The 22,008-nt window shown below is 40.8% G+C and overlaps 4 protein-coding genes across 10 annotated transcripts; 2 read left to right on the top strand and 2 right to left on the bottom strand.

Annotated features, from left to right (window-relative positions):
• Nucleotides 1-356: 356 nt before the first annotated feature.
• Nucleotides 357-1,350, bottom strand: ccl20a.3 (chemokine (C-C motif) ligand 20a, duplicate 3). Its single transcript, XM_040144315.1, has 4 exons — nt 1,221-1,350; nt 922-1,030; nt 721-795; nt 357-599 (listed from the first exon to the last, which is right to left on the bottom strand). Exons 1-4 carry the CDS (start codon nt 1,294-1,296, stop codon nt 557-559), a joined length of 303 nt encoding a protein of 100 aa, XP_040000249.1. The 5' UTR covers nt 1,297-1,350; the 3' UTR covers nt 357-556.
• A 3,821-nt stretch (nt 1,351-5,171) lies between these two features.
• capn10 (calpain 10) lies at nt 5,172-12,703 on the top strand. Of its 5 annotated transcripts, none has more exons than XR_005708762.1 (14): nt 5,172-5,506; nt 5,958-6,211; nt 6,728-6,859; nt 7,058-7,254; nt 7,428-7,657; nt 7,740-7,881; nt 8,101-8,267; nt 8,372-8,628; nt 8,714-8,916; nt 9,447-9,702; nt 10,465-10,658; nt 10,780-10,825; nt 12,263-12,436; nt 12,656-12,703. XR_005708762.1 is itself a non-coding variant. In XM_040143744.1 (14 exons), exons 2-14 carry the CDS (start codon nt 6,068-6,070, stop codon nt 12,356-12,358), a joined length of 1,956 nt encoding a protein of 651 aa, XP_039999678.1. In that variant the 5' UTR covers nt 5,172-5,506; nt 5,958-6,067; the 3' UTR covers nt 12,359-12,384. The 5 variants fall into 5 exon arrangements, 3 of the variants coding, with proteins under 3 accessions (XP_039999678.1, XP_039999676.1, XP_039999677.1); XR_005708763.1 differs by lacking the exon at nt 12,656-12,703 and adding an exon at nt 11,399-11,528 and having other exon boundaries at nt 12,263-12,282; XM_040143744.1 differs by lacking the exon at nt 12,656-12,703 and having other exon boundaries at nt 9,447-9,490; nt 9,599-9,702; nt 12,263-12,384.
• A 46-nt stretch (nt 12,704-12,749) lies between these two features.
• eif4e2 (eukaryotic translation initiation factor 4E family member 2) lies at nt 12,750-16,972 on the top strand. 3 transcript variants are annotated; one of them, XM_040143747.1, is made up of 8 exons: nt 12,750-12,862; nt 13,817-13,928; nt 14,012-14,146; nt 14,306-14,410; nt 14,495-14,647; nt 14,744-14,884; nt 15,721-15,797; nt 15,899-16,972. In XM_040143747.1, the coding sequence occupies exons 1-7, from the start codon at nt 12,843-12,845 to the stop codon at nt 15,754-15,756; spliced, it is 702 nt and encodes a 233-aa protein (XP_039999681.1). In that variant the 5' UTR covers nt 12,750-12,842; the 3' UTR covers nt 15,757-15,797; nt 15,899-16,972. The 3 variants fall into 3 exon arrangements, with proteins under 3 accessions (XP_039999681.1, XP_039999680.1, XP_039999682.1); XM_040143746.1 differs by having other exon boundaries at nt 14,744-14,880; nt 15,899-16,970; XM_040143748.1 differs by lacking the exon at nt 12,750-12,862 and adding an exon at nt 12,877-12,976 and having other exon boundaries at nt 14,744-14,880.
• Nucleotides 16,973-17,127: 155 nt separating this feature from the next.
• On the bottom strand, nt 17,128-20,495 carry LOC120798951 (phospholipid scramblase family member 5). Its single transcript, XM_040143745.1, has 7 exons — nt 20,147-20,495; nt 19,965-20,042; nt 19,649-19,841; nt 18,441-18,552; nt 18,256-18,355; nt 17,829-17,887; nt 17,128-17,242 (listed from the first exon to the last, which is right to left on the bottom strand). Exons 1-7 carry the CDS (start codon nt 20,493-20,495, stop codon nt 17,216-17,218), a joined length of 918 nt encoding a protein of 305 aa, XP_039999679.1. The 3' UTR covers nt 17,128-17,215.
• Nucleotides 20,496-22,008: the final 1,513 nt, after the last annotated feature.

Raw genomic sequence — 22,008 nt, forward strand, 5'->3', positions numbered from 1 at the left:
GTTGTCAGCAGTGTGTGTGTGTCAGCGTGGAAATACCTGTTCTGCTGTGCACATTGAATAAACAGCTCCTATAACTTCCTCATGCTAATGTCAAATGACTTTCACCACCTTGTGTTAACTATTTGCTAGATTTTGATCACGGGACACAAAACTTCCAGACATGGAATTTCTCACCGTGAGAAGATAAACAGGGAAGAGAAGATAACGGGCAGTATGCTGTCGGGAAACTGTGCACTATTAGTAAGTACAGTTCTGTGTACAGTTTCAACAATAAACGCAGAAGAGTGTTTTCATCAAGAGACGTTCGACAAATTATTCTTTTTTTTTAACAAAAGTTTAATGCTTGTATGTTACAACATGTACATATACAAAATCTTCCGTGCACAAATAATATTAAAATAATATTATACAAACTTATATAACGTATCAACGCATTTTTTTAATTATAAGCAGTTTTGTTGAACAGGAGTTCATTGAATTATAAAACTGTGAAACAAGAGTTTGTTGGCAGTAGTCGGGCTCCGCAGAATAACTTCTTCATCTTTGAGGTCTACTCCTATGCTTTTGAGGTCTTCATGTGAACCATTTGTGCTCTATTCCTGCAATGATGATTCAATGAGTCATTATTGCGTATCTTGCCGTTCTGAAAATACATTCCACAGACTGCAGAATTATAATATTTGTCAGTTATGTTGCAACACTTTCTTTGAAAAAAATTACCTCAGACGGTCGACATAGTCCATTACCCAGTTCAAAGCAGGATTGGTGCATGCTTTACCCTTCCTAGTGTGGAAACTATAGGATTAAAAAGAATTAAATTAAATTCATATTTATAGGCTTATGATAAACACTAATATTATGTCTTATCTATTATTTATTTTCTTGTTCAGGAGCAGGTGAAGTCATTTTATTTATACTTACATGATGGCATTGAGAGAACACAGCTCCTTGTGAGTCTGGACTGAGTACCCCCTGATTGCAGTAAATGGTATTTTGGTTAACATGTATCTTCGGCAGCATTCAGGATTCACTGTGAAACAAGAAAAAAGACAATATGATTAGATACAGGAAAATAAAAAGTAAGGTTAAGAGAAAGAATATACATCTGCCACTCTGTGGGATTTGTGTAATAATGAGGAAACTTAAAAATGAAGCAAATAAATAAAAATAAAAAAAGAAAGAGATGGAGGCAGACACCAGAGAGGGAACCTAATACCTACATGCAGACGTGTCTGTTGCCAGCAGACAGATGGTAAGGAGTGTGATCACCGTCAGCGCAGTTTTGATTGACACCATGTCTTCTTCTGTGTTGGCAGCAGTGACTCTGAGCTGAGCTGTTGTCTTGCCTGTCTGCAGGTGGAGTCAGAGAGGTTGACAAAGTGATGATCAAAGCAGCCTTATATATTCATCAGAGAATAAGGAAATTAACGATTGGAAAAAAAATTAGATCTGCCCTCACCAGAATTATTACACCAACACAGAAATTCCCCACCTTTATCTTTAAGCACGTTGTCATGCTTAAAGATAAAGTTGCAGAGGAAAGACTAAAAATCACTAGTATGATCATTCAGCGCTGTCCTTTCAGGGAATTTTACTGTCAATATAAATTAAATTATGTTACTGAAATATGGTTTAGCACAATAACATAAGGGATACGAATAGAACAAAATAAAATAGAAAGAATAGAACCGAAACTGAGTGTATCACTTGGCATGTTGACTAAATATAAAAATATAAAATAGATCTAATTACAAGCCAGTTCAATGGACAAAAATGATGGGTGTGGGTTTACACCTTAGGGCTTGTCATCACCACACCTGCAATATACAGTAACAAAAAGTCCTGTACAACCAGTGCAACATGGGAAGTTACGAAGGAGTGTCAGTGACTCTACCCGTGCACACAGTAGTGTTGAAAACAGAATACATCTAATTAAACCAAACTATTTGAAATTTTGAAGTAAAATAGTTCAGAGAGGATGATTTCACTGAAGACATCAGTATGCACCAGCTTGATGTGGGCCGCTACATGTGGGTTTGCTCTGAGGGTGTACAAAGGTTGTTTTCTAGGTCAGTGGAACTCTTACTATATACTCAAGATCCATGCATCTGAGGGGAAAAGAACGCAACGGAACCACTTAAACAGGTCATGATACGGTTGAAGTCAGTTAATAGTTCATCGTGACTTTTCCACCAAAACCGCATCAGATTAAGTAAGACATTACTTATTTCCTGCTACGTCAATTTTCGTATTATACTGAAGTCAGAACATTATAACTCTCCTTAATCAGCCTCTGCTTTACATTAACTGTGAGACAAAGTGCTCACCCGAGTTGATGATATTGACTTTTCTTTAACCACCTCTTAAAAAATGTATTTTTAACTCGTCCTACAATTATTGATGGCCTTGCAGTGCTTAGTTCTTGCCTTAGTTCAGACTTTAGTTTCTGAAGACACATTCTGACACAGTGAGGTTAAATTTTCCCAATGTGATTTAAAGGAAAGGTTCAGATATCTTCAAGTCTACCTTAATACAATACTCACGTGCCCATTGGAACACAAAATGTGAACCTTTCCTTTAGTGAGTGGGATATTTTAAGAAACCACATTTCTGTAACAAGTGACACTTAACCAGAGGTTAGGGATACTCTTCACCGTGAACAGATATTTTTTGGTAGGCTTTTTACACAGCCCACTCCAAACCAGCGAGAAGGGCGGACACTGAGAACTCTGCAAATCTAGCATGTGAAATAACCAAAACTGATCAAAATTTGGTAGAAAATAGCACTTTGCTACTAATAAAGAGAATGAGAAAATATTTTTATTATATTATATTATTATTAAGATATTTTATGAAAAAAGATGAATTATTTTATGCATTAAAAATGGTTGGTTTGCAAAGTGTGCTTGAGCTGAGTTGAACTTTCTTTTATCTGGTTTTATTTTGTGGTCGAATCTGTGTCACCTTTGCTGCATACTTGCATTTCACTCTTGTCACCAGTGTGAATGATAACTGGATTGAGGGACATTATGTACGATGAAAAACAGTTTGTGGTCATACTTAAAGAAAAAATGTCTCTTCTACATTGCCTTATAATGTTGTCTGCATGCAGCAATGAGGTCAGCAGGATGTTATGTTGTGAGGTTTTGGGCTGCTACTATTCTATTCTCGAGTATATCTTGAGAAACAGATCATGTTCTAAATAAATCTGCCTTACTAACAGTGAAAGTAGCAAAACCGCAACATAAATATATTTTATTATAAGTATAAAAATAATAAAAAATATATGTCATTATAAGTGCTAGTCCCTTTTGCTATTTAGCACATTTAAAAGGGAAAGCAATGCATTCAAAATATTACTATAAAACTATGTAATAGTTGACACTTAAAGCATACTAAAGCATAATATGCTTTAAGTGTCAAGAGTAAAAGTACTCATTTTGCACCAAAATGTCTCCTGTAAGTGTTTAATTATATTCAATTATATCATATATGATATGATATGATATGATATGATATGATATTATATTATATTATATTATATTATATTAAGGAGCATTTTAATGTTGTTGGAGGTGTATCAAGTTTTAAACACTATATAAAGTTGAGTAGTTTAATTTATGAAAATTGTTTTCCCATTTTGTTAGTGAAATCTGAATCCGCAGCTCTCAAATAAATGGACAATATTTTACCCTTAAATATTCCTGTGTACTGACCTGCAGAAGAGGGGGTTTTTGCCACCATTGTTGGCAAAAGTATTTAATGTGTCATACTTCCCACTTGACCCAGATGACATTAAAACACATTACAACTCTGGTGTTTCCAGCTAGGTTCTTTGTTTGTGATGGGACCTTGCCATTTCACAGTGTTTAAGCTTCATTGCCAGAGACAAATTTCACCAGTTCATCCAGTCTGAGAATCCAGATCAGAAAACCGTTTTCCTGCTGAAGAGAAACACTAAGTATGACTTCAACGTTGATTTACTGTGCATGATTATTCATTTCACTAATACTATTGATTTATTAAAACACAAGAGTTTTTTTTCTTGTCTACATTCTGTGCTCTTCTTTAAAGGTCCCATGAAGGTTTGCTGCACACAGTACCATGAAATTCCAGACCCAGTCAGACTGTTGAGATACTACACAATCCAGAACATACATTACTGCAACATCAAGGCAGTAAAGTAAGAAAAAAAAACCCAAGGCACCTGAAACAACATGCACTACTATAAAGTACATGTTAACTGTTAGCTCTCTTATTGTCGTGAAGTCTGAACTTCTTCCCTCGTCTTACTACAGTTTCCAGACAGAGATAAACAGACTTCTATGTGCGAACCCCAACTCAGAGTGGGTGCAACATGCCGTGGACTCTGTGCCAGAGTAAGTTCATCTCTCTGTTCAACCTACAGTGTCTCTGTGCTAAAACACCACAACATTATGCCAAGATTCAACAAACGTATGTGAATCTATCTAATCTTTTCCTTTTTGTCTTTCTGAAATCGAAAATGTTGAGCAGCATCTACACTCATGGAGGCACCTGGGTCAGACACAAAGACCCACGAGATGAATTTGATGTATTATTTTAAAGTCAATAGCATATTTTTGTATATCTTTAATTGTATCACTTTGAAGCCGATAAATCGAATATTTTTTAAATAATTTGCTGACTATATGTATTATCTATTTGACTACCTGGATCTGATGCTTTATAGATATTTACAACATCACAATTCTTGTATAGTCCTGCTACAAAATAATTTTGGTTAAGTGAACAAGTATTCGTCATAAAATTAAAAGTACTCACAGTAAGGAAGAAAGGAAATTAGTTTTACTGACAGGTGAACACCTTGTATCTTTACATGCTTTCTGATTAGTTGAAGAAGGAACAAAGAGGAAAGAAGGAGGGAAGAGAAGAAGGAATAAAAGGAGAAGATGAAGAGGAAAGGAGGAAGACATAAGGAAGGAAGGAAGGAAGGAAGACCAGAAAGAAAAAATGAAAGAAAAAAATAAAGATGGGAGGAAAGTGGGGAGGTAAATTAGACTTGCCAGTACTTCAATACAGTAGGGTACTTACAGACAGTAATTGAGTAAATGTACACCCAGTTACCAGTTTATTAGGTACACCTAACAAGCGATCAGTACATGGTGTGTAATTCACTGCATTAACAGTAGGTGGCGGAGGTGTGCAACTGCACAGGAAGGATTCACTGTATGAATGGAGTGCTGGATGTCCAGGCGGAAGGCTTTTTACGTGTTTTCGTACTCAACGGGGTGAAACGTTCAATCTGGTTTGGATATAACTGTTACTCTGAAGGAAAACTTCCGTGTTGTGGGGTAAAAACCCGGCGTGGTTATAGTTCTGAAACCATGATAAAATGAAGCGATGTGGAGATGCTACAGCTGTGCACTGCAAGCTAACAGATGCTAACGTTAACGGCTAGCCGGAACTGTTACTTTAAAAAAAAAATGACAGCTACGAGGGAAAAGATGCTTAAAAGAGGAGCAAGGTAAAATAGAGATATATGAACGAGAGCCACACAATTATCTGCTCTGTTATCTCTGTTATCTGCTAACATTGTATTTTAGTTTGGAGTCCAGTTCATGCGGGTTTTCTTTATTTTTTACTGTTATTACGATTGTGCGAATAAGTGGGTAACCATTAAAATAGTAATTTAAGGCGAATAACAACAAAACGTTTGAACCTAAAACACTGCATGCCACCATATAACCATTGTAACAGTATATGAATGATTCTGTCGTAAATAACGTGCATCTAAAACACTTTAACTCGATATATTCCCAAAACAAAAAAGAAAAAAATACTATAGGTAAACAGGTTAAACTTGCAGCATGTGTTGTTGCCTATGATCTTTGCACAAAACCACAAATATGCAAAATTTCATAAATATATAATGTTTGTTATATTATATCTAATTCTATGTCTGTTTTTTGTTTCAGGTGTAACACAAGTTTAAAATGTACATGGGGTCAGTGAGGATGGTCACAGCTGGCTGAGGTTCACCCACTGACCCAGCAGGTACGATCCAGGTTGAAAAGAAGCTGGAGCCATGAAAGGGGAGGGAAGGGCAGAGTGTGGAGGAGAGGTTTTGGCTGAGGACCTGGACTTCCCCTCTGACGACAAGTCCCTGTTCTCTGACAGCACCACGCCAATTTCCAGGCTGCAGGGTAACATTACATGGCGGCGCCCGCAGGTGAGATCCAGTGCCAAGAGGAAATGGGAAATGCCGCACTGCATTCCTTGTATGTTTGTTTCGTCATGGGTTAAATGTTGACATATGAAGTACCTTTTTTGGCTTGTGCCCTGTTAACTTTTATCACCTGTCACAGGTTTATTTGTTCAACCAAAGAACCCTTATCAGTTTCGTAATATGATTATGAAAGAGGGTCCACACGTTCAGAGTTATTGTTCTGAATTTCCCAAAACAGATTTAATATTGTAATATATTTGCCATGTTTTTTTATTTCAATTGCAATCATCTTGCAACCTAACAATGATAATGTGAAAAAACAATATTGCGAGAGGCCCTGACCTCCATGTTAACAGCTTCACAACAACAATTTTATTGAAATTTTGCGTTCTTTGCCCACTTTAAGTTCTGCACCTCATTTTTTTTCAACCCCTTCAAAACCCAAATCACAGGGTTATTGCAAGTCTTCTCTAAGTCAGCATGTCTCAGTCCTCCTTTATTTCAATTTCTCAATTCCAGGAGATCTGCCAGTCACCAGTTCTCTTCCCTGACAACATCAACTTGGGTCATGCTAAACAAGGCTTATTAGGAGATTGCTGGTTTCTCTGTGCCTGCACCATCCTGCTCAAGAACAAGCATCTACTTAACAAGGTAGAGCAACAACTGTACTATTTTAGATTTTAATTGTTTTTTAATGTCTTGTAACTCTAGCCTTTTTTCATTATTTGGAGCACTAAAACATGGGCAGGAAAATGTGGTCAGAATAACCAATAAGCATGTCGGCTGTCTAAAATGTGAAATGTTTCAATGTCCTAAACTGCTGTAGTGACTTCGTCCACGACTCTCTAGGTGTTGCCCCCAGACCAGCCCCAGTGGGGTGACAGCAAGTACAGGGGCTTCTTCCAGTTTCGTTTCTGGCAGCAGGGACACTGGACAGAGGTGACCATCGATGACCGCCTGCCCTGTATTAATACCACTCTCTGCTTCTCACGTTGCCACTGCCCCACTGCCTTTTGGGTAGCCCTCTTGGAGAAGGCCTATGCCAAGTAAGTAGCCTGTGGAAATTCCCTTTCTTCAGTTTAAGCTTCAATGAACTTTGATCTTGGAAAGATATTTTTTGTGTTATTTTGGAAAGTTTCACTGACCTTATCATGCATTCCCAACAACATGTTTGGTGAAGTTTGGAAAGCCTGTTTTCTGTCCCTTCCATTCTCTCTAGGCTTCATGGCTCATATGAGCGACTGTGGGCAGGGCAAGTGTCAGAGGCCCTGGTGGATTTGACTGGTGGCCTAGCGGAACACTGGAGCTTGGGAGACCTCGGGTCAGAGGAGGAGCAGAGACCAGAACAGGACAGCGACCAGGTCAGGAGGAGAAGGCTGGACCTGAACCTTCTGTACCCAGTGAGGGATGACTGTGCACTGAGCTGCTCCACTCAGAGCAGCCCTGGAGGTCAGAAAAGTGTTTCCTTGCAGATAAAAGTGATCTTGTGATCCCTTGTCACATAACCTGTGGATCTCTTCGCCTGTTCTAGGTGCCAGTGAGCTGGGTCAGTACCATGCTCTGACTGTCCTGGAGTGGTTGGATGTGAAGACGTCATCAGGGAGCAAAGTACGGCTACTCAGGATCAGAAATCCCTGGGGAAGATGCTGCTTTGGAGGGGCATGGATAGGGAGGTAGGCATGCGTCTTTTTCTGTCATACATGTGTGTAACCTCAAAAGGAGTTTTGCTGAATCCAAATGTCCACCCTCTGGACTCATATTGACTAGACTCAGATCTCAATCACTGCCATAATTACAGTCTAACTTGTGCACGAGTCTGCAGGTGTGGGGAAGTCCAGACACTGGGATTCAACCCCATACTGCATTCAATCTTTCTACCTTGCTCTCCGCAGTGGTGCAGGTTGGAGCTCTGTCGACCCTGTCTGTGCTTCAGAGCTACAAGCCAGGGTGGCTGAGGGCGAGTTCTGGTTGGATGAGGCTGAATTCATGACCCAGTTTGATGATGTCACAGTGGGATACCCCATTACTAAGGAGGGACACCTGAAGAGCATCTATACTGGTAATTTCCTAACTTTGTTAAAGATGGTTTACTACTTTCAGTCTCCAATTCTTACCTCCTCGGTGGCCATTTTTTTTTACCCTGACATCACTCCTCTCTGGCAGGATGTCTGCTAAAACACTTTCATCAGCTGCCTGGCCGGTGGGTAAAAGGGCATTCAGCTGGCGGTAGCCGAAACAGCAGCAGCTATGGTACCAACCCCAAATTTTGGCTCAAAGTGAGTGAGAGAGGAGAGGTTCTGGTATCCCTGCTGCAGCATAGGAAGTGGAGAAAAATGGATAAATACGCACAAAAGCCACCTGAGGACAGCAAGAACACAAAGCACCAGCACTACCAGGCTACTGCTCTACACATGTGGAAGGTTTGTGCCATCATTCATGTGGAAACGAGTGATGCTGTGTTTGTTTTTGGCTTTGTGTCAGTTGAGGGCATTTTTCTGTCATCAGGTGGAGAAGAAGCGTTTTAATCTGAGCCGGATGTTGAACAAACCTCCTTGTGCTTCTACTCACTGCCACGCCTACGAGAGAGAGGTGGTCCTCCAGGGGCAGCTGGAGCCGGGATACTACCTGCTGATCCCCAGCACCTACCAGCCTGGAGCAGAGGCCCGATTTCTCATCAGGGTCTTTTCTTCATCTTCCATATCCCTTAGGTAAGGACCAGTTAATGGAAAGAGAAATTCAGCAAATCCATTTTATCAAGACATCCATGCTGTTGTACTTTTTTTATTTTAAATTTTGAACTTTATAGTTTCAAAATGCAGCTACATTCAATCATTTGTTAATGTTATTTGCTGCAGAGCCCAACGTGTCATTTAGAAAAAAAACTGTGATTACAAATGACAAATTAATGCTCTCAGATTAATAAATTGTATACATAAATTGTCAGAGCACAATGTGGAACAATAGTTGACTTCTCATAGAAATGAATGACATTAGATATAAAGTGACACCTACTGGTCATATTGAAAACACCTTTAAAAAAAGAACTAGTAAGTTAAACTTTTGATCTTTTTAAACAGCAGTAAGTTTACGAGACAAGCACAGTTTAAGCAGTTAACCAACACATTTTACAGAAGGATTTTCCTACTGTCATGTTTCATGTTTAAGTGCTGTGTTTGTAAAATTTGTAAAGTTTCTGAATTAATTATTCATGACCTAACAATGTCTGCGTTCTCCTCAGTGCCCTGAAAAGCCCAGCACCTTCACTACCATTAACAACCGATGGTGAGTGGGAGACCAGTTACTTCCGGGGCTCTTGGGTGGAGGGAAGAACAGCAGGAGGAAGCAGGAATTTCCTGTCTCACTGGCAGAACCCCTGCTTCCCTTTTACAGTGTGTGATGACCCAGCAGTGACATCAGGAGTTAACATCAGGATTACCCTGCACCAGAGCCGCCCTGACACTGATCTGCACCCTATTGGCTTCCACATTTACAAGGTCAGTCACACATTAAGGGAGAATACCAGTGTCACTCAGAGGCGTGGGACATCTACTTCTGTGTACATTTCCCCCAGGTCATTCTGCTGCTCTGTTCGGATCTTTGAAATGTTTACTCTTTTTGTGAGTTTTGACACTATCTTTAAGGCGTCTGAGTTTGCTTAAAGGTTGATATTGGAAAGGCTCTAACATCTAACTAAGATGCTTTAAATAAGAAGACATTAATGAGCCAATAATGTTTGTCAGGAAAGATTTTTTGATAATACTTACATTTCTATCTGTAAAATAACTAGAATGCAACAAAATAAACACATCAAAACAGAGACACTGACAGACCCAAATCCAGTTTTCATCTGTACTGTGATGGATTATCTTGTGCTAGAGTAACTTTTTGAAATAGTTTTTCTTGTCTCTGAATATGTTTTTCATGCTGTGCAGCAACAAATTGCTTCTTCCGTAGGAAGAAACCAGGCACTTATTATTGTTTTTGGCTCCTGTAGTCCTAAACACAACTGAAAACACAATACTGAAAAGAAAACATTAAACACAATAAAGTATCCAAGAATACAGTGCCAGAGTATATTTATACATATACTGTATGTACTTTGTCTTGATGATCTTATTAATGATACAATAGAAGTGCTACCAACTTATAAAATACTCTTATTTTACTATATATAAGGAGAATTCAATTAACGATGAGTGGAAGCTGCCATTGTAATTCTGTTCAAGTATCTGATTTTGACTATGTACTGTATCCAGGTCTCAGAAGGGGCATCTGTGCAGATGATCCCCAGGGATGAGGATCCCGTGGCCAGTTGCGTCCCCCACTGTTACACTCAGGATGTCAGTCTGGACTGCAGTCTTCTTCCTGGAACTTACACCATATTAACGTCCACTTATGAGCCTGACTGCCCGGCAGACTTCACCCTCAGCCTGGCTCGCAGAATACACAGGTTAGCCCTACTCCTGTCGTAAGGTTCTGGTCAAAATGCTACTACACAGGTAGTAGCAGTAGCTTCAGGTATCATTATTATATCACTGTACAAAGTAATAATGGATGTGTGTCTCTTTCAGGAAGGTGGTGAAGAGTCAAGAGAGACTGGGGAGAGCCATTCAGGAGGTTTGTATGATATAGTGCTGATAATGACAAAATTAATGGGAAGCAATTTTGAAAACTGATTAATTGCTTGAGTCATATATGAAGCAAAAATGCCACACATCTGCTACTTCCAGCTTCTCAGATAACAAGATTTGCCACTTTTGTATGTTTTATATCATTGTATATTGAATACCTTTGGGTTTTAGATTGCTGACAAAACAAACAATTTGAAGGTGTGACCTTTGGCTCTGGGGAGTCATGATCGACATTTTTTACTATTTTCTGAGTAAATGTTTTGATTAATCAAAACAATTATCTACAGTGAAAAAATTTGTAAGTTGAAGACCTAGTATTGTCACATTGAGGTAAAAAAAACTACTGGTATCTCCGCTCACACTGTGTTTTACCTCCAGTAAAGCCCAACAAATTATGTGGTGTTTTATGGAATGTTGACATTAGGATTAGGTTCACACGGCAGCAGCTTGACAGCAAATCCTACATCTAAAGCAATTCAGTGCAAGTCTGTGACTGTAGTCAGAAGATGGCAGCACTGAATAATCCCTCTGTCTTGCTTTGTCTCTCTCTGGGCGGCAGGTCTCTCACATCTCTGTGATGCAAAGCTAGTTTTCTGGGACTGTTGCTGCTCCACTGACGTCGGCTCACCTCCTTGTGCCTCTTGGCCCACGATGAAAGACCCAGTTCTCCCATCCACCCTCACCATGCTGTGTGTGTGTGTGTGTGTGTGTGTGTGTGTGTGTGTGTGTGTGTGTGTGTGTGTGTGTGTGTGTGTGTGTGTGTGTGTGTGTGTGTGTGTGTGTGTGTGTGTGTGCGCGCGTGTGTGTGTGTGTGTGTGTACCATGAGTGACTGAGAAGGCAGGCCGATAGAGAGATTTAGTGGGAATGTGTGTGTCGGGAATCCTAGAAACCCCTTTATCCTGAACCGCTGAGGCTCAGGGCTGATGGGCATCCACACACTCATTGGCGATTAGGACATCAGAGGTTGTCGGTGGGATGGGCTGCTAATGAAGTATGACGGGACTGGCTGGTGTAAACAAACAGCAGCCATTGAAGAGGGCCGCCACTGGTCTTGCTCATTCACTCACTGGTGCGCCTGCCGGCCCGGAACAAAGGGCCCTCTCATGAAGGTCCTCACAGAGGCATAGGGGGCAAGGGGTGAGGGGATGGTCTCCGCCAGCAGAGCCAACCAAACCACACCGCACCACACCATACCATGCCATACCATACCAGAGCTTTTCACCCATCCCTCACCCCCAGACAATCTGCTCCTTAGCTAGCTTGCATGGTTCGTCTCTGGACACAGACACTGGGTTTTCTCAGTCCCTCATCCCCATACCTGCTTACCATCCTGACTAACACTAAATTCGAGCTGGCCCTAAAGAAGTCCATTTAGTTCCTGACTCCATCCTCACCCGCCACCTCCCTTTTTTGTCCCCCTAGACTAGGTCCAGAGCTCTGCTTGGACCTGAGCACAGCCGCCGTTTGAAGCGACCGCAAGAACAGATGACAAGCGGACGGATTGAAGGGATGAAATGAGGGATGCGGCACATCAGAGGAAGCCGGTTCATGTGAAGAAGCCGCCAGTCCTTTTTCTGTTGGGGCTGCGCATGTGTGGTGCTCACACAGGGTTTCTGATTACTGACTAAAACCAGAGTTCACGTGGACTTTTAAAAAGCTAACTGACTAGAGTTGCACTATGCTGTGTATTTTATCAGGTTTGGGATTCAGCTCTGTGGAATGTGATGAATAAAACGTGGAAACATAACTTGTCCCATATTTTCGTTGTGATTTCGGCTTTATATATGTATATCTTTGCATCGTGCATGTTTCCAGTGAGTGTGACTGAGCACGTTTGGTCAAGAACGGAAGAAAGCTGTGTCACCCCTGAGTTCTCCACGCTCATCACCACCACGACCAACACATGGCGTGCGCGTACACTTGCTTCCACTGCGCGCGCCGCCGTTCCTGCGGAATTCAGGAGGCTGTGGTCGGACTCCGAGAGGCTCTCACCTAGAAAATAATGAACAACAAATTTGACGCGTGAGTAATCAAAAGTTTCTGTGGAGTATCTGCCAGAGAGCGGGCTCGACGTCGCCACTGCAACCGGGGAGCATATCGTTAATGAAAGCTGTTGCGTTGCGTGCAAAAAGAGAGGTGTGTCAGCTTCATTGCATGGTCCTGCATGCTCTGTGTGCGCTTATAAACCCACATGAGAGCGAGGTCCACACACAGGGGTGTATTTACAACCAAACGAAGCAACAACAGGGAGTAAATGGTATTCTATATTAGGAAACGCGCCGTATTGTTAGCTGTAGCTTAGCCTTACGGAAGGCGCACAGGCCCCGAATCCTGGGTGTCGTGGTTGTTAAGAGGCGGGGGAAGGTGCCCGCAGGCTCGGCTCAAGCTTGACTCCCATGGCCCTACAGTACGGGAAGATAGCTGACAGCGTGCTATAGGCAAATGATGATCAGGGTAGTTTAAGTGGATGTGTGTACATGTGCAGCATAAACAGTTTACATCTTTGAAGTTCAAAGGGGAAAAAGTACAGCCACTGGCCAGTTTATTTGTTCCACGTAGCTGAAACTATTGCAGTGTAATACAGCAGCAGTAAATCATACCTTTTATGAACATAATAATGTTTGGTTTTACTTGTACGTGTTTCTAATATTTTGTCTACCGCATTTATGTCAGGGTACACCTATTATTAGAAATACCCGTCACAGTAACACAGTACAGTTCGACAGTACCACAAACTGCAGCCTCTAAGATTATCATAAAGTTGACTAATCACCTTTCTAACACAATGTTAATAAGAACTTTTAAAACTTTCATGAAGATATAATCTATTACAGGACTGTTACATTAGGCTGCAATAGTTTTAGCAAGGTGTACCTAATAAAGTAGCAACACAGTGCAACCCCCTTGAAATTTAAATATAGTCAATACATGACACAAACGTTTTTGTTGTGCTTCCTGTGTTTCCATCAAATCCAGTCTGAAAGATGATGACAGTGGAGACCACGACCAGGACCAAGGCTCACCGAAAGACAGTGAGAAGGAAAAAACTGAAGACGAGGACAAGGAACAAAACAATTCCAAGAAAAAGGTGAAGCTGTTAAATAATGACCTGTGTGTCTTTGCAGCCTTTAAGTTAATTGTATGGCTTAGTCGCTTTTTCCTCGTCTACAGATGGTGGTGCCAGGGGCGGGAGAGCACCCTCTTCAATACAACTACACCTTCTGGTATTCCAGACGCACCCCAGGGAGACCAGCCAGCACTCAGAGCTACGAACAGAACATCAAACAGATTGGCAGCTTCGCCTCGGTATGTCTCTCCTCATCACCTCTTTATAGAGAGCGTACAGTAGACTGGGAGGGGACCCCATTTGCCTTTGTTTATCACCTTAGCCAGACACAACCCTAACCTCTAAATCCAAGCTCATGCTGACTCAATCTCCTACCGTTACTGATCGTTCTTTCATAGGTGGAGCAGTTCTGGCGTTTCTATAGTCACATGATCCGGCCAGGTGACCTGACAGGCCATAGTGACTTCCACCTCTTCAAAGAGGGTATTAAACCCATGTGGGAGGTGAATACACATTTGCTGCAATCTTGTACACCAAAGAATGTTTTATGAAGGTTCATTCTGAAACCCTGCACATCTTGTGTGTAGGATGATGCCAATAAGATGGGTGGGAAGTGGATCATCCGTCTGAGGAAAGGCTTAGCATCTCGTTGCTGGGAGAACCTGATCCTGGCCATGCTGGGGGAGCAGTTCATGGTGGGAGAGGAGATCTGTGGGGCTGTGGTGTCAGTACGCTTCCAGGTAAACCCACCAACAAGACACCTGTTGCATGTAATTCCACAGTGCCTACTTCTGCATACTCAGACATGCCTTCTCCTCATGCTTTCTTCTCCCCAGGAGGACATCATCTCCATCTGGAACAAAACAGCTAGTGACCAGGCGACCACTGCACGCATCAGAGACACCCTGCGCAGAGTCCTCAACCTGCCTCCCAACACCATCATGGAGTACAAGACACACACAGACAGCATTAAGTATGTATGTCTCCTCATTTTATATTTTACCTCCAACCTCCCTCTCACACATGAATGCATGCATGTTCACAAACCTAACACTTTATTACCCAGGGGGTAATGTGGGATTACCCTTGAACTGTAATGCACCAATCTTGCTTCAAAGAGCAGAATTCTGTGAAACAGTGTGTTTTACAAATGTTTCACAACTTTAACTGATCAGATTTGGTTTTGGTAACTCATTAATCACTTCAGTTTTTTATCAAGCAAAAATTTGCTTGTTCCAGCTTTGTAAATGTGACGTTTTGCTACTTCTGTCTGTTTTATCCATCAGTTAGCTATACTGCTTATCCTTTTGAGGGTGGTGGGGGTCTGGAGCCAATATCATACTAAACTGAATATCTTTGGGTTTTGGAGTGTTGACTGTTTAAAAAAAAAAAAAAAAAGCCAATTTCAAGATGTCACCATGGGCTGATGGGCACTTTTCATTTTTTTCGTTAAAAAAAACCAGCATTGTAATCGATAATGATAATAATTTGTAATTGCAGCATTACTGTGGAGAATTACACATTTCTTTCCTTGTCAATTGTAAGTTAGTAATTAAATGTTTTTATCACAACATTCAAAGTTATAAGAAAAAAACAAAACAGACAAAACCTGTTTGTTTTTTTTGTTTTTTTTTTCATTGTCAGTTGTTGGTGTAAATGCATGTTGTTATTGATGTATACAACTCCATCATGTACCATGTGCTTTTTCAGTAAATTGATGCAGCGGTGACTTTAGCCCTGAGAAGGCATAAATATCTAAACAGTTGGTGTTTATTGTATTATATATCATGATGTACTGCATCCTCCTTTGCAGAGCCTGGGAAGACTTCCATGGTCTGGTGAATGCTAGCGGTGGACGTTAGCCCCTCACACAGAGAACCTCTGCAAAGGGTGAGGACTTTTGCTACATTAATTAAGAGTGAAAGAAATAGTTTTTCACTGATGGACTTTGTCTCATGCTGCTGTTGTTTGTTTCTGTTTGTGGTGTGTAGGTGTGTGTATATGTGATGTGTTGGGGGTTGACATGTCCAGGGAAGGATACCTCTGCGTGGACTGGCACTGTGTAATATGAAGACAGAGCACAAGTCAGGAACAGAGGCAAGAAGACCATTCCTTCTATGTGTCAAATAGGAAATGAACAGAAAAACCTTTCAACGGGACACTGAACCAAGTCAAAGAAAGAAATATGCGTTATTTTTAATCAACCAGAGGAGAACAAAGCCTCCTTTTTTATGTTTCATAATGCAAGTTGGAACATCTGTTAACTTGCCCACCAAAGGGGGGGTGGAGGGGTTACATGACTGGTGTTTGGTCATTAGCTGTTAACAAAGTGTACTTGACAGAAAACAACAAAACCAATCTGTTATAATGGTAGATTTTATTGCTTGACATAACATCACACTTCCTGCTGTTAAAATAAGTTTGTGTTAATCTGTTTTATTGGGACTCAAACAGGGTTGCTGGTAGATGTTATTTTATTACAGTGCTGTATTTTAATTACAATTCCTCTGGTAATTTCAAACTAGAATGATCACTATTATTGTGTATGATATATTTGTAAATACAGTCCATTTCAAAGATCACTTAATTGAATCAGCGATGATTCTCCATCTTTGACCTGGATGTTGAATCCCAAAGGATGAGGACCATCCTGTGTTGGGCAGAAGGTTGTATAACCGGCATCTTAAAAAATGGACTGCCAAGCTGCCTAGATCACTGTGCCTGGCCTCGAGCCCGACCCGATCGAGGTTTTCCTTCTGTCTTGTTTTTTCTTTACCCTGCCTTTAAATAATCCAAGGGCCGGGCTCTGCTTTAATGTCCTCAGCAAAGGTGTATGGGGGTGAAAACTCTGACCTTCACTCCTTTTCCATTTTGTAGTAAAAGAAATGAAAGTGGGCCAGGGTCAGGGTCTGTTACAATTTATATTAATTGCTTTGGGAGCATTTTTTGGAACCATGTTAAGAAAGCACCTGTAGTTTGTTTAAAAAACTGTAATGCTGCCCATGTTTGGTAGTGTGATGATGGGTGCAGGTGTGTGTGTGTCAAAAGAGAAGAAACCCTGTTGGATGTCCACCTGATGGATTATAGCAATAAATGTCAAATATGCATCTGCTGCTAAACCTTGTTCAGTTTCTTTCATAAATGGATGTTGCAACTGAATAGAAGTTTGTTAAGAGAGGTTCTGCTACACCTTTTCATTGTAGCACATGCTTCAGTCCCTTGTGCCATAATGTGCATGACCTGGCTGGTGTGGCTCAGTAGCTGTAGTCCACGTATCTGTTACGAATGATTGGTTCTCTTTTTACTGATCAGCTCATCTCAAAGAACATGTGATTCTGTGGAGAAATAATTAGAACAGGTGAGTTCATCAGTGTGGGTATTTAATTATGGGGAAAGCTAAATAAATAACTACATTTAGTAGAAGAAGTACTCAGAGGGAAATGTACTTTTTGCTCCACTATGACGGCTTAGGGCAGCTAGTTAAATTATAAATTCATTTCTTATACCTAACATGATTATCTAAATATGGCGCTATGAAATATAATGCATTACAGATAAAACTATACCCAACTGTATATAAATACTTAAATTAGTTCCACCTAGATCAACTATAACATTAAAAAGTACAACTCAAGAAATTAGTGATGATGATTAATATATAATAGTATAATAGGGGCCATTTTCCCACATTGAGTAATTACCTTCCTTCAAGTAGATTTTACTGAAAATACCCACGTTCTATTACTCAAGTAGCATTTTGAATACAAGAGATTACTTTTAGTGAAGTATATTAACGTTGTGGTATTGGTACCTTTACTAAAGTGAAATATCTGAATACTTTCTACACTAATGGATTTAATTATATTGTAACACAACAACATAAGCTCCTACATGAACGACCATTGAAATCCATTTGCTTACCAACAAGAAAGTGGCTGCCAGCAGCAGCAGTTTAAGGTGTGATTCCATACTCCGTGGCACTGGAAGAGTGAAATAGATTTAGAAATGGCACGATTACTAATTGGAAATGCGAATGGGGTATAATGGGGAGTTTTCTAAGCAAGGTAAACAAAATGTAAAGTGCAAGATAGGGTATTGACAGTGAAGAAAAGAAAAGCTGGTGACGCTCATAAATCCAAAATCTGATGAAGCCTATTATGCTCTAGAGTTTACGTTCAATGTAGCTGGTGAGTCTTGTTTCTTTTGTGTTGCTCAGAAACGAATGAGAGAGATTTGTTATTTCCGTAAAATTGGTTTTGTTTTGGCTTCCAAAAGGGGACACGACAAAAGAAATTGGGAACCACTCCATTAGGAAATATGAATAAAAATTTACTCAGGTAGAACTCACCCTCCAACCCAAAATATTCATGGTCCGTGTTATGTTCCTCATTGAAGCCAGGCCATTTCTTCCATATTGTGCCAATTTTCTCACCAATGTTTGAGACAATCTGGTATATGATTAAAAGCCAAAAATACTGTATGTGATACACTTGTAGAAACACATTTTATGTTGGGTTGCTTAAATATTACTACCTGAAATTGCTGGCTGGAGAAACAGCGACATGGACAGCAGGAGCCCTGGATTCTGATGGCAGATACCCCTTCTGAATCACACACTTCCAGGAGAGGGGTGAACATGCTCCACCTGCCAGCAACAACACACATCCAATTAACAAACTTCCTGACATGATCATGCAATAAGCAACCTGGCAAATGCACTGGCCGGTACTTCATACAGTGGCGCAGCCCAGCCTTGATGCTTGGTTGATCACATTTTCAGCTGTCATGATTCTGCAGCAGCAAAACCATTGTTTGCTTGATGTCGGAAGAGTTCAAATTGGGGCATGTTTTATTCTAGCACAACTGAGGGAATATTTATACCAAGTAGATCTCTGGTCACTGAAACCGCTGCCAGGCCAGTCTTAATTGGTCACAACCTCATCGAGTGTTGCTTCTGGAACACTCTAAATTCAACACACAAATGCACCCCAGCTAACCCTGGAGTCAGATTCAGGCCAGATGAAGAAGGAACTATTTTGGCTTGGCTATAGTAGACAGGGTGCTGCCATTGCTCCCATTAGCCAACATTCCCATTAAGGAGGATACTACTTTACTTCCTTCCCAGTCCAGTCTGTTGGTGTGTCTCTGTGCAGACAGCTGTTTTGTGCATTAACTCCGAAAGGTTTAGGCTACACCCAGGCTGTGTGGAACAGTAAAGGCTCTCAATGCTATTTACAGAGAGGCCTCGACATCTACGGTGGCTCAGGGTGGCCAGAGGCTGGGAGCGACATGGAAAAAGGCTCACATGACAAGTTGTACAGTCTGAGAATGTAAGGTATTTAGATGGCTGGTACAATCGTCTGATAGCGGGAGGTCAAAGGCCTAAAGGGTTCATTCAACGAAATGACAAAAGGCAACAAAAAATTATATTTAACAATTGATCAGTAACATCTCTGTCCAATATATGACACAGCACCATATGCTGATCAAGTGTTTTATATGTAAAATCTTGATATGCAAATTAACTATTGTGTTGATGTTAAAAAAAACTGAGGTGGATTAAAAAGTACAATTTTTCCCTCTGAAATGTATCGGATTGGAAATATAAAGCAGCAGAAAATAGAAATACTCAATAAAGTACAAGCAATTCCAAATTGTATTAAAGTAAAGTACAGTAAAGTAATGTTTAAAGTACAGTACTTTCCACCAAGAACAATATAAGCAGATTCAGATTGTCCTACCTCTGGCATACAGTGCCAATGAGATGTCTTTGAGGTGTGTAGACCCTCATCTCCATCAGGCAGCAGCCGAGGCAGCAGGCATCCACCCTGAAGGGCCTTTCAAAATAAAAGACCTGACGGCCCTGACAGTCGAAGCCCTTCAAAGAACAGGCCCGAGCTGGACCGCAACACTGGAGACACACACATGAACTCTCTGACAGGAGGGAGACATCAAGACTGAGAATACGATACATAATTTCTCACTCTCTCTTATACGAAATGCAGATGAGATGAGTGTTCTCAGTTTAGAGACATGTAGCTGTACATGCACCCATACCTTCCAAGGCCACAAATAACTGCGACCTGCTGCCTCCCGTGGTGATGCTGTAGATCCTCCTGGGAACACACTCTGGACCTACAATGAGTAAAAATGGTTCAATACAGGTAGTGAAATCTCTACACTGCAATAATCCTTTTCTACACACAGAATCATAAATTTACACACTAATTTTTTCTTACCTTGTAGCTCTGGCCTAGCACTAATGTGAATCCGACTGACTGTTTCCAGCACAGACGTGAAGTCTGATCCAGCTGCACCTCCAAGGTTCTGCTCCTCCATCCCTTGCCAGTTCACTTTCTCCAGTGGCTGTATGTAGCCGTTCTCCATCTTCCTTACGGGAGCCCGACCTGAAAGCTGCTCATCAGATTCCCAGTCAGGAGGCGTTCGGTGGGGTTTGGGTCCAGGTGAGTGAGTTTGGCACTCATGTGAAGGGCCACAGTGGTTCTGGAAAGCTCTGAAGATCATCTGGATGTGCTTTTCTCGTTCCAGTCGACCAAAAGGAAGAGGCTGGTTGGTCACTGCTGACATGGTATAAAACTGAAAATATATGTGTCACTCAGCAATTTCATAAGAATGACATGAAAACCTGTAAATTTTTAAAAGGATGATGTTACAACTCAGACAGTTATACATTATTCAGTGTGACAGGTGTGTATGAGACCTGGGTCAGACATCACGTGTTTAGAGTTAGATGCCAGAATGATGTGATACAATTAGCTAAGATGTTTGCAGCCACATAAAAAGTAATGTGTAAACCCACAGTATTTAAATTGTTCCCATGGAGTAGAATAACATCCAATTCAGCCATTGTGTATTTCCTAAATATTACATTTGCATATTCAATCAGAAAATTTTCAGCGAAAACATCTAATCTTGTTTGTTGGGAGCTGGTGGACTAAATCAATGTTTCCCAAACTTTATTGCGTGTGACTCTTAAATACAAAGCGTTACGAGTTATGCTTAGTTCAATCGAAGGGGGATTTTCCTCTCTGAGACTGTTTCATTTGAATAGTTTTTTGGTGCCAGAGGACGTCAAAACTACACAGTTTGACTTTAAGGTTCATTATTTACCTTAGAAATAGTAGTCTGACAAAAAAATCCTGAGCAAAATGTCCCCTGAAAGTATATCACTAGAGAGCAAATTCAAGAAAATATATATATATATATATAACTTTATTTTGAAAATGGAAATCTGGAAATCACTAATCACGAATCACCCTTTGTTGAGGTCCCGACCACCAGGCTTGTAGTTAAAAAAAAACATAATTCAACGTGTTCTTTTGAGTTCAAACATATAAAGTGTTTTTGTTATGTAAGTCCTTAGAATAAAAACTAGTTCTTTTTTAGTTATTTTTTTCAAAAAAAATTGAGTTAACTCTTGAAGTTAAAGAGGGAAAGGTTAAGGACAACAACTTTTCTCTTACCACACTGTGGCTCAGACAGTTCCCTGGCAGCATTATAAACATCCTCCTCTTAAGACAAAGTGATTTCGCCATAGTAGCCAGCCTGAGCTTCTCTTTTATTCACGTCACACACAAATAACACCATAATGAAGCTCTACTTTATGTCAAAAGAGTACCACGGGTGCCCAAATTTTCCTATAGCATTCCATTGTCTTTATATATGACATAAAAGAACAAAAAGAGAGAAAATAGCACACGAGCATTAGAAGTCTTTTGCTTACCATCCGTGTTCAACCTCCAGACTCTGATAATCTAACTGTGAGAAGTAGGAGACCAGGCAAACGCTCCTGAGTCCTCGGGTTCAGGACCTCCTTACCACCTCTGTGTGTTTGTGTGAATATTCACATAGTAACGTTTGGCTTTGTGACTATATGTGTGTTTGGAGATCTCACTCCCACTCTTGCCCCCCAGCTCTGTCTTATCCCCCGACTCTGTTTCCATCCCAACTAGCCGGATCTGCCTTTTGTTAGGCCAGAAAGGCACCACTCAGCCATGTAATTGAAATCCTGCTTCCAGAGGTTGGGGGCTGCACAGTGGGATTGTGTTTCAGGGGTAGCCTGGGGGGTGTCAGTGCTCTC

Source organism: Xiphias gladius, chromosome 14, assembly GCF_016859285.1.
Source record: "Xiphias gladius isolate SHS-SW01 ecotype Sanya breed wild chromosome 14, ASM1685928v1, whole genome shotgun sequence".
NCBI classification, from domain to species: Eukaryota; Metazoa; Chordata; class Actinopteri; order Istiophoriformes; family Xiphiidae; genus Xiphias; species Xiphias gladius.

Coding starts and splice junctions, on each gene's coding strand:
- ccl20a.3 (XM_040144315.1), bottom strand. CDS start 1,296: ATGGTGTCAATCAAAACTGCGCTGACGGTGATCACACTCCTTACCATC. Junction 796..921: donor TGTTCTCTCAATGCCATCAT/GTAAGTATAAAT, acceptor TTAATCCTATAG/TTTCCACACTAGGAAGGGTA. Junction 600..720: donor GACTATGTCGACCGTCTGAG/GTAATTTTTTTC, acceptor TCATCATTGCAG/GAATAGAGCACAAATGGTTC.
- capn10 (XM_040143742.1), top strand. CDS start 6,068: ATGAAAGGGGAGGGAAGGGCAGAGTGTGGAGGAGAGGTTTTGGCTGAG. Junction 7,658..7,739: donor CACTCAGAGCAGCCCTGGAG/GTCAGAAAAGTG, acceptor CGCCTGTTCTAG/GTGCCAGTGAGCTGGGTCAG. Junction 7,882..8,100: donor GGAGGGGCATGGATAGGGAG/GTAGGCATGCGT, acceptor TGCTCTCCGCAG/TGGTGCAGGTTGGAGCTCTG.
- eif4e2 (XM_040143746.1), top strand. CDS start 12,843: ATGAACAACAAATTTGACGC. Junction 14,147..14,305: donor AGATTGGCAGCTTCGCCTCG/GTATGTCTCTCC, acceptor GTTCTTTCATAG/GTGGAGCAGTTCTGGCGTTT. Junction 14,411..14,494: donor GTATTAAACCCATGTGGGAG/GTGAATACACAT, acceptor TCTTGTGTGTAG/GATGATGCCAATAAGATGGG.
- LOC120798951 (XM_040143745.1), bottom strand. CDS start 20,495: ATGTCAGCAGTGACCAACCAGCCTCTTCCTTTTGGTCGACTGGAACGA. Junction 18,553..19,648: donor ATTGGCACTGTATGCCAGAG/GTAGGACAATCT, acceptor TGTTGCTGGCAG/GTGGAGCATGTTCACCCCTC. Junction 17,243..17,828: donor TGGCAGCCACTTTCTTGTTG/GTAAGCAAATGG, acceptor ATTTCTCCACAG/AATCACATGTTCTTTGAGAT.